Raw genomic sequence first — 10,763 nt, 5'->3', positions numbered from 1 at the left:
CAATAAACCTAGATGGTTGGCAGGCATGTGTTCTTTGCATTGAACAAAATGTATATGAAACTGATATTGCAGAACACAAATTAATGTCCCCAACAAAAATATCAGTGTTTAAAACATATCATCACACAAGTTATACCACTGCATCTTGTCCAAAGATTGTTTTTATGGGACATGCAAAGAGATTTTGTACAAATATCTTACTTCCCAATAGTTCAATGTGTAGATTAATGTGATCATATAAATAGCTTGTGTGTTTTCATAAACAGCGCATGCCAACACAGTTATCCTTTACTAGTGGCACATGGTTAGCAGACTCAGCTTCAATGGGCATAACCCAATTTGAATTCACAGTCCCTGTGTGGGTGATTAAGGTCATGTCTTCCACAGGGGATGTGTGAATTTCAACAGGAATAGCCCAATACATGTATTATAAGGGATTGGATAGCAATGTTTGCACAGTATTCTTTGTGGGACCTGAGAGTACATCAGATACACCAAATTGCAGTCTGAATACGAAGAATGTCCTTCTGATCATATGAAATAATTATGATTTTTTGAAATTCCCGATGTAATACAAATTTTATGGCAAATTATTAAAAATTGATTTAAAAAAACATATATTTTTGATATCACAGTCGACAAAGTAAAAGTGATATATACCTAAAGTGTATATTGGGAGGAAAAGACGTCCATCTTTTGAAAATGTTGACCTTTCCTATTGAAGATACTGTATACATTTTCCCCCCCAAAGGACCTATAATTTTACGTGTTTTATTTGATATCAGATAAAGAAGGACATTCCTCGTATTCAGAATGCGATTTGATGTGCTCTCATGTCCCACAAACAATAATGTGCAAACATTGCTATCTGAGCCCTTAAACCATAGTTAATGAATTTGACTGCCATGCTTGAACAAAAATTGAAGTCTACAACTTGTTATTTTAATACAAAAATATTTTCAATACAAAAAAACTTATTTCCAGCATATTCATTTCAGGGTGAGAAACCAGGTACCAGTTGCTATATAAGACTGATGACAAAATTAGACTACATATAGCAGAAACTGAACATTATTAAACAATTGTTTGCAATTTTAATCATCAATTTGACACACTGCTGGCTGAATACTGAAGATATGAAACGCCATAATCAGGCAAGTATGAATTGTGAATTCTATGATATAAAGTCAAATTTTGCCAACAGTCTTGTTCAATTCCATCTGTTTTAATTTCACCAAATTACATGTAAAACAAAACTCAAGTAAAACAAAATCATGTGTTTGTGAAGCAAAAGAGAGCATAGCTCTACTAATTTTGGCCACCCTTGTACAGTAGCTGGTACCTCTCTCTTATTTGTACACTGTATATAAGTTACCCATCATCATGAAGGAAAAAATGTAATGTGTGGCCCCTAATCTCTGCATGCCCCTTTACTTACATCAATTTCATAAAAGATTATACTTAATCCATAATCAGGTTACAATTTCAAATCAAAATAACACTGAACCTATTTCATAGGCTACATATCAATAATTATTTATATAAAAAACAATTGCAGTTTATTTCATTCAATCTTATCATCAAATTACTTCCTACTAAAAAAAGTGTCTGATTCCACAATCTGATAAATATGCTCATATGAAAATATAGTTACAATTACAAATGCTATTTTTGGGTGAAAAATTTGTAGGAAACCAGTTACTATTGATCAATCATTTATAATACAGCTAGCAGGGGCAGCACTAGGATATTGTATGTCATGTATCTACAGCCTCAAGATATGTAGTAGAAACTTTATTTTACAAAGGTAAACACTATGTCAAAATCATACCATTCTGATGATATATGTGAAAGTTGGCATTGCTCTCTACATCTCATGTAGATCATCCATGATTACCATGCTGTAATTGTAAGATAAGACCCAAAGTATCCCGACTCCACCCAAATAGTGTACCTATCAATTATTTCTCCATATCCCAGCTGAACTTTGATTAGATGTGTGTACTTGTTTGTCTTGCGCGAGTCGACTGTTGTGCCGATAACACATGTGAAGTACTCAGAAAACTTTTCTAATGCTCAAGCTTAAAGATGTAAATCACCGTTCGATATCAGATTTTTGCCGATAAATGCCAGAGGTACGTAATTTTGCCCTCCATGCCTGACAAACCAATATAGTGGCTTTACCATACATGTAGCATTAAGTACAGGGCAATTCTGAGTCAATACTCCTTGAGTCTAATCTTCCTTGAAGAAGCAGAACACATACTTAACAGTTCAGAGATATCTGGGTGTGGTTTCTATAGTAATAAAACATGGTGAGCATTCTGAAAATTAGGATTCCATGAAATAATTTACCCGGTTTATCAATCAATGATAAGTGCAGAAAAAGTGAATAATATACATGTATATGTTGGTAGTAGATACAAAAGAGAATTTAAAACTGGTCAACAATAATCAGAATCATTTATACCAATCTCTATCATTATTGGTGTACAGCTGTTAGTTGACAAGGCTTGCCATCTACATGTGTACCGTGTAGATCTGGAGGCTGACAATATAGCTTTATATAAGAGCAGTACACAGGTGGTTCTTTGAAAACTACCTGGATTAAAATGGGCATGTTGTCAAACAGTTTTAAATTCTCTTTCCATCAATAATTGTTAAGGGCTCTTACTGAACTTACTAACACCACTTTAAAACAGGAATCCCAGCTATTATTACACCCCCAGGAAAGTGTTGTTCATGATACATCCATGTAGATGTAACTGGTTTCAAATAATCTAATGATAAACTACGATTGATACTTATAAGGGCAGCCCTGCATCATAGCATAAGCCAAGAAACCATACATGTCTGACAAGTGTTTGGCCCTGTAATCAACAAGGAGTTACTCATGCCTTGAACAATTCACCTGTTTGTTTGTACCCCTGATGTTATCACCTGAACGTGAAGACTGTGACGTCATGTCGATTTACACAATCGTTAGCGACCATCATTACTGTGCATTTCACTGCCGTGAAGCACCCAGTAATATGATGTGTGCAGAGACATGACATCACGGTTCAAAACACAAAGGCTTAGGCCTAAAAAAATTGTTTGATTGGCGTAACCCGACCTACCTAAAAATATGCCCGATTTAATTTAATAAAAAAAAAATTTAAAAAGAAGAAAAAAGTTTTGAGGCCTTTATTAAAGGCGCAAAAATTACGCAATTTACAGCTTTAAAAGTAAAAAAAATGTTACGCCAATCAAACAATTTTTTTAGGCCTTATAGGATTTACCAAACAGGTGAATTCTTAACCCAGGAAGGATTCCACGTATATTAGAGTGTATTGGCATTTCAGTAAGAGCATAAAGTGATAATACTTACTTTGTTCATCATTGAAGGAGGCTCATCTAGCATTAATACTTACAGTGTATCATCATGTATCCAACAAATCTTTAAATTTCTTACCCATTCTGATTATAGTTGATCCAATCTGTATGAAATACTACACATTGAAAACTTTTTGAACTTGTCACCCTGCTAGCCAACACTGTCGAATACCACTTTGGCACTGCGTTGCATATACAATTTCATCTTTACTTCCCAATGGTTCCACTAGCACCAACTTTTACAACATGATTTCAACATCTTGTAAAAAGTACCTATACAGCATTATTGTGCAGCAAAAATATATCACAAATTAATTTAGCGTTGTGACCATCACTACGCTTCAGAGAGTTTATATCAAAATTTCTGATCAATTCACAAGGATAATCCACACTATGGTAGCAATGTGTAAGATAATTATACATGTATGAAATAAAATCCTATCTATTCGTAAGGTCTATCTGCTGAGCAAACTAAAAATCTGAAATATCTTGAACCGACTCTGCCCAACTTCAACCGTAATTGGGTCAGTTTACAAATGTTCTGAAATCAATGTGCTGGTGCGATTCAGGGATCATACCCCCCGGGTTGGGATAGATTGTGAAGTTATAATTTTAACCAGGTTGTAACATGCCTGGGCAAACTATCTTCCAGTTCAGGTCAGGTTTACTGGTCTGTAGCAATTATTACCTTGTGTGTAATATCCAAAATCGATCAGAAATTTTGATCTTTTGAGTTGTGTAAACTTCACATTATACACAATTTATGACTTCATGGTCACTTAGAGTACTGTCTAATAAGCTCTGCTTTGCAGACTGGGCCATCATCCTGGGCCATATTTCAGAAATAATGGAAACACAAACATCTTGGTCTTGAGGCACATTTCTTTGGAATTACCACTTGTCTTGATTTCTGATACGGATCTAATGCTTTAGTTTCACTCTAAGTGACCAATAGTGACTAACCGTACTACAACCAAATATTATTGTATATATTACCTTTTACCTATGACGTATATGGTGGCACTCCATGCAAATGTCTAGATGCAGCTAATGACATTGACACCGCTGAATGAAGAGAAGCAGAAGTGGTCATAGCAGTAATGTCAAACCTCTGGGCTTGTGGAGGGCTAGCAAACATTGCCGCATGAGCTGGTAACATTGCATGCCCCTAGACAAATGAGGAGGAGGCATACCGGGACTAGATGCAATGGCAGCACTGGTAGTAATAGTATGGTTCTCCATAGGTGATGCTTGTAAATAGTGAGGGCTTTGATTGGCGTTATTTGGCGAAGACGACACCATGTTTGAATTCTTCTGCTGCACCTCTTGTTTCATTTGATCCATAATAGAATTTGATACAGTCATGTCCATTTCACGTGAAGATTGTGCTGAACTCACAGGCACGCCGCCATCTTGGTTGGTTTGTGGATGGTAATTAGCAGGGACCATAGTTGGTAATGAGTTGGCCAGGATTTGGGTCGATATTGTAGCAATTGAAGATGAAGAGGGCAGCGAAGTGGTGTGCTTATGCTTGTGCTTGTGTTTTTTCTTGTGGACACAAGTTGTACAGGCTGATGCAGCAGCTTCATTGTTCAATTTGGGTTGGCTATTGATTTGCACCGGTGCAATTCCACTTAATTGCGGATGCTTCGCCATGTGTTTCATCAGGTAAAGCTCTTGTGCGTGGGTCTTTCCGCACACTCCGCATTTGGCAACGCTTCTCACGGCGTGTGTTGGCATGCGAGCTGACATGACTCTGCAGTTTCTCCAACTCGTCGTGAGGCCCGATAACAGTCTCTACACTTATACGGTTTGTCTTTGTTGTGTCGCCTCCAGTGTTGCTGTAGATTAGCGAGTTGCGTAAACGATTTGTCGCAATCGGGATAATTACATTTATACGGCCTATCACCTGTGTGTATCCTTGTGTGTTGCTGAAGATGCGATAACTGCTTGAATCCTTTCTCGCAGTATGCGCAAGGATACGGCTTCTCGTTGCTATGGATACGAATATGCTGCTGTAGATCTGACGTTGTTGCGAAACCTTTACCACAGGTGTTACATTTGTGGGGTTTTCCCTCTCTATGTGATCTAGCGTGAAGCATCACATCAGAAGCGTGTATAATACTCTTGAGGGCATATCTTGCATTTGTATTTCAGTGTGCCTTGATCCCCAGAAGCTTGGGTGAGTACCACACCAGCCGAATATGATCGCCCTCTTCTGTAAAGTTTATATGAGGTGGTGGAACACCATCTTTGTGTTTCTTTTTCTTTTGTGTTTCTTTTTGGAGCTGCAGTCTCTGGCATTCCATTGCCCATATTGGAGTTTGGTGCTGGTATAGAATTTGGACCCATGTGACTCGCATGCGCCATTGGCGCCAAGACATCCATGATGTCTTTTCTGTCACTGTTCTGTGGTGCTGGCAGGCCAAGTGTGTAAGCCAGGCCATCATGTGTTAGTGGGGGGATGCCAAGGTTACCGAAGCCAGCCATAAGATGCGATGCTTGTTGAGTACATCCGCTACGCTCGTGGTGCATGCACGCTGCGGCTGATGTGAACTGCATCTGACACTTGAGACACTCGTAAGCTGTGCGGGGAGAAGAATAAGAAGTGGCAAATTTGGCGTCAGGATTGGCTGAAAAATATAAGTAAAAAAAATGCACACTTGGATATTAAACAGAAAACAACATGCAACACAACAATGGATGAACACAAACATGTGATTAACTTAAAAATAATCAAAATTAGCATGCAAAGTGGTTAACACTCAGAGCAATTAAATAAAAAAAACAGTGGTATACTACGAAATAAAAAAAACAGCGGAAATAGAATTAAAAACGGGAATGAAATTTACAACCTGCTTTAAACAACTGCATCTGGTCCACATTACAGTGCCAATTACCAGGTACTGTTTTGATGAGGTACAAATTTATTTCAATCCTTACACACACACACACATCTGTCCAGCTTTGGCACAACACATGACAACTACCAAGCATACACCATCACTAAATGTTTCCTACCAATCATTCCATAAGTAACCAATCGCATGTTGTTGCATATGCATCAACTCAAGTCACTGCAACATGCACTCAGTATGCATTTCAATGCACGCTTCCATTTTTTCCTATTTAGTACTCGACACCAAAATATATGTTAAGTTATGATAATAAATTTCTAGGCTAAGTGAAGTTAATCAACTACTATTTAGGTACCTGGAAAAAAATTCTACAAGTCTTCTTTTTTTAAAACTTTCCACTTTAGAATTAGGATGCCAAATTATTGTAATTTTATATGTAAACAAAATCCTAAATATAGTCAACTTGCTTATAATCTTCATCCTAAGTTTCAAAATCTTAAGGTGGATCAGAGGGGAACATAACCTAGCCGTGTTTGCACTCAAATATTTAGACAAATAAAGCTGACACCCAAGAGGAATGGTACGGGTTCTACAAAGTAGATACCAAGGCTTAATTAATATCAAGTTATAATTTCCATCCCATAGTCATAATTTGAGCTTTAACTAAATAAAAAAATGTGATTGCTCTACACCTATATCCATTTCATATTGAAGTGCCCTGCCCCCCCAGATTATTGGCTTCCTTGACTAATTCCCTACAAGATCGATATATTAATATCAAGAAGGACACTACAAGGTTTTTAATAGCTAAAATTGATCAAACTAGAAAGCCATGCCTCCTGCCTTCCCACCCGCCTTAAATCAAACTCTTTCTATTATTTCTTCTACTATTTGTATTTTGTATGTCACTTTTATTGCAATATATATATGAAAGCAGATATCATCACAGAATTAATTTATCAAAATATTCCAATTCAAGCCTCAAGCATTGTACAAGGTGAAGGTTTGACAGTTCAAATATGGCAATTTGAAAAAGCTTTGTTAAAAATAATTTGACAACTATTTTAGAATAAATTATATCATTTGCATTTCAGGAAAGAAATAATCTTCTGATAAGTGAAGTAGTCAGAATCAGACTAGACTTATTGTAACACGCATGATAGGAATATTTACATGAAACACTAAGATTTGTCGTAAGTCTACAATTTCATTTTTCATATCATTTTTGAAGAAATTCCTTCCTTCACAAAATCATAAAAGTTTTGTTCTTTTTTCATCAAGACAGCCTACATGTCAGAACTTGTTGTAAGAATATGCACTAAAAATTATCATAAAATTCAAAACTCTGTGATCAATTTTTGACAACCACTTGAGGAATAATACATTGAGATGTTTGGATCTGGGAAATTTACCACAATCATAGCAGTACCATATTTGTTCTAATTTAAATTAAATTCATTGTAGAATCAAGTTATTAAAGGAGCATAAATTCTATCTTTAATTCTTCCTGACATTTAAAGGTGCTGGTCGCACATGGGAAATGTCAATGTTGGTTTGGGCTTTTGCTGTTTTCAAAAATAAATTAAAATGTACATTTTTCAAACTGGTAATTTAACTACCATACTGCGTTGCAAAGAACTGCATATCAAGTCAAGTTTCCAACTAGGCCACATTTGACACTGCCTACACACCAATGCACAACTCACTCATACAAATGCACCAAAAAATCACATACACACATTATATCACCAAAGGCTACTTTTTTATGTCAATATTTTGGAGATTCCTTCTGAAATTAGGGAATAACAAATCTCCATGTCAAGATTCTAGAAGTAATTGCCACACTTCCCACAATGCATTTTTGATTCAGTTCACATGCTTCTTGGCTATTCTGTCGGTCCGTGTCACGTCACTTCCGGTTGATGATGTTCGAGTGAAAACAAGTCCCTGATTCGATTTTTGTTGATGATTTCTGTCATTGGTGTTATGTAAATTTCGATCGCAAATCGTCAGTGGAATCAAACAACCGCTTCTAAGTCTTCAGAGTGAAAGAAACTTACTTGATTTACCGTTTATATACTGACAAACTTAAAATTAAATTCCATGGTCGAGTGTCGTTTTTTCCGAAATTGAATGCCACTCAAGCAACATCGCTATGTAGCCTCCTTCACAGCCGGCTTCTGTTGTTCACAACAAACTGTGAGCCACATGCAGTTTGGGCCCGAGACTAGAGATAGCCCGGATGTTCGACCGATCTAATTGAGTTCGACACGGTTCTTTAAAAATGTACCCCATGTACAGAACATTCTGATCTTGCAAATTATGCTTCTGAATTGACTATAACCCCTGTTTAGCTACATGTGTATGTACTCTATGAAAAGGCATATTTTACAGGGACCCTGTGTAAAGAAATAGGAGTGTCATTTGATTACATGAGGTGGTGTCAGGGGTGTGAGAGGCCACAGACCAAAAACAAGGAAAATCACCAAAAACAGCGTAAAATCAGGGTAAAAACGCCAAATATGGGCTGAAAATAAAAGAAAAACACATAAATTTTGGCAACAAAAAAAGAAGAAATCAGCTGAAAAGAGGAACTCTCACATCCCTGTGGTGTACATGTTGCAAAGGATTCTGGGATGGGCAAGATATCTTCTCTGAATTGCCCTCGTAATTATTTTTTTTGGGATTTCAGGGGCCAACAACCAATATTACCCATTTATTTTGAGCCACAAGCCTGAAAACAGTTTCCTTTCAGGGGATACTTTCCATTAAAAATCGCCCCCATAATTTAATTTTGAAGGGCTATTTTGTGAATCAGCCTTAGCCCTCGCCTATTGGGCCCTGGATTATGTGCATCATTAGGGAAAATTACAAGTACAATTAGTCAAACATATGCAACTGTTATGATTCCATGACAGAATGACTACAGTATAGAATGTTCATCATCCATTTTTAAAATTCTTAGCTATCAAAAGGGCTCCTGAGTCTGAGCTGATCACATCCATGAATTCATAGAAAATCAGCTAATGCTCCTTTAAGTGTGATGTTTAGATTCATCAGGGAGCATCGCAGAATTCCCAACTGTAATCTTGAGATCAGCATAAAACCTGAAATATCCCGTATTCCCTTTCCCCCAGCTCTCTCTTTTTCTGAGTTCACAAGCTTTAAACTTACTAATTAATGTAATACTACCATATTTTCATTTAATATTTTTTCAAGAAACAAGAATGTCCTTAAATTTGACAGTTAAAAACATGAAAGTGTAAAAATTGCTTCATACATGCGAAGTTGAAGCACAATAGAAAAGTTGCTTCCTCTGTTTTTATTTTCATGTGCTTCCTATCCAAAGAAATATCATTCACAGAGGATTTAAATAATTGTCATTCTATAATTTGGTTCACCTCAAGTTCGGTAATGATGTCAAGCGTGCTGAAAAACTGCCCCTGAACGTGTGCGCGTACACTCAGCGTGTTTAACTTTACGTGCATGATTCGATCAATCAGTTTGAATAGGTGCACCCCTCCCGACTTTTTGTCATCAAGATAAGATTGTCCAACCATCCTTTGCACTTATTTTAGCAAAATTATGCTTACCCTACCAGGTGCTGGCAAAGAAACTTTTTCAGACGGGGGACATCAGAAATATTATTCTATGCCTTATTCTATTGATATTGGTGTTGTTTTATATGTTACTCTTGCCAAAGAATCCATTTTTATTTTTATAATAATTGTAAAATAATGTTGAAACATAACATGCATGTTTTTGTTGCATAATTTAAATTGGAGCAAAGATAACATGGACATGCAGGTGTCAAGTTAACAATGAACAATTAAAGTTTGAAGTCATGATTAAATCACTTTAAAAAAATAAAGAAATAAAGAAAGGATGCTCATTTTACCGGGGGATGCACTGGTAATTAACCAGAAGGTTAAAGGGTCTTTTTGTATGATCAGGCACTGTACGTCCTATGGTATTGTGAATAGGGTATCTTAAACAAGGAAAATTAAGAGAAAGGGTATACATTGCACAATAAATCTGTGTTTAGGGTCCTTTACGACAAATATATGACGTAAAGGTCAAAAAAGTTATGAACCTTTGACTTGTTTTTCCCACTTGTTATGAAGGATTTTGGAGTCAAAAAATGACTGATTTACTTACTTCTAAAGGCGACAAAAAAGAAAACCCCGTTCTATGGGTCTGACCGACCCAGATTTTCCCAAATTTGGGAAACAAATTTGTCCTGCATATATGAATGCCGACCTTTTGAAAATATCAGGAACAATTTTATTTTTGTATTTTCCCCAAATTACAAAATATTTCAGATTTCTGAATTTTTGTATCATTTTTCCAACAAAAAAAAATGGGCCTGACCGACCGACCCTACTTGAAATATCCATCCTTTCATAGAACAAGGTTGTTGTTTTTTGTCACCTAATGGGGTAAAATTAGTGCCAATACTTGTTTAGGGTAGGAAATTGCACTGGTAATACTTGTTTAAGGGTGCATTTTCAGACTGTGATAATATTTGTT

General features: G+C 36.4%; 1 protein-coding gene across 1 annotated transcript in view; it reads right to left on the bottom strand.

The window, feature by feature from the left end:
* Positions 1-3,981: 3,981 nt before the first annotated feature.
* The window catches only part of LOC140161397 (uncharacterized), a 29,764-nt gene continuing 22,982 nt past the window's right edge, over positions 3,982-10,763 (bottom strand). Inside the window, 4 exon segments of the mRNA XM_072184912.1 lie at positions 3,982-5,088; positions 5,090-5,155; positions 5,157-5,486; positions 5,488-6,008. Coding sequence (XP_072041013.1) covers positions 4,465-5,088; positions 5,090-5,155; positions 5,157-5,486; positions 5,488-6,008 — 1,541 coding nt within the window. The 3' untranslated portion in view covers positions 3,982-4,464.

This window comes from Amphiura filiformis, chromosome 9 (genome assembly GCF_039555335.1).
Source record: "Amphiura filiformis chromosome 9, Afil_fr2py, whole genome shotgun sequence".
Classification (NCBI taxonomy): Eukaryota; Metazoa; Echinodermata; class Ophiuroidea; order Amphilepidida; family Amphiuridae; genus Amphiura; species Amphiura filiformis.
The sequence above is the reverse complement of the archived record's forward strand: the minus strand, read 5'-3'. Positions and strand labels throughout refer to the sequence as shown.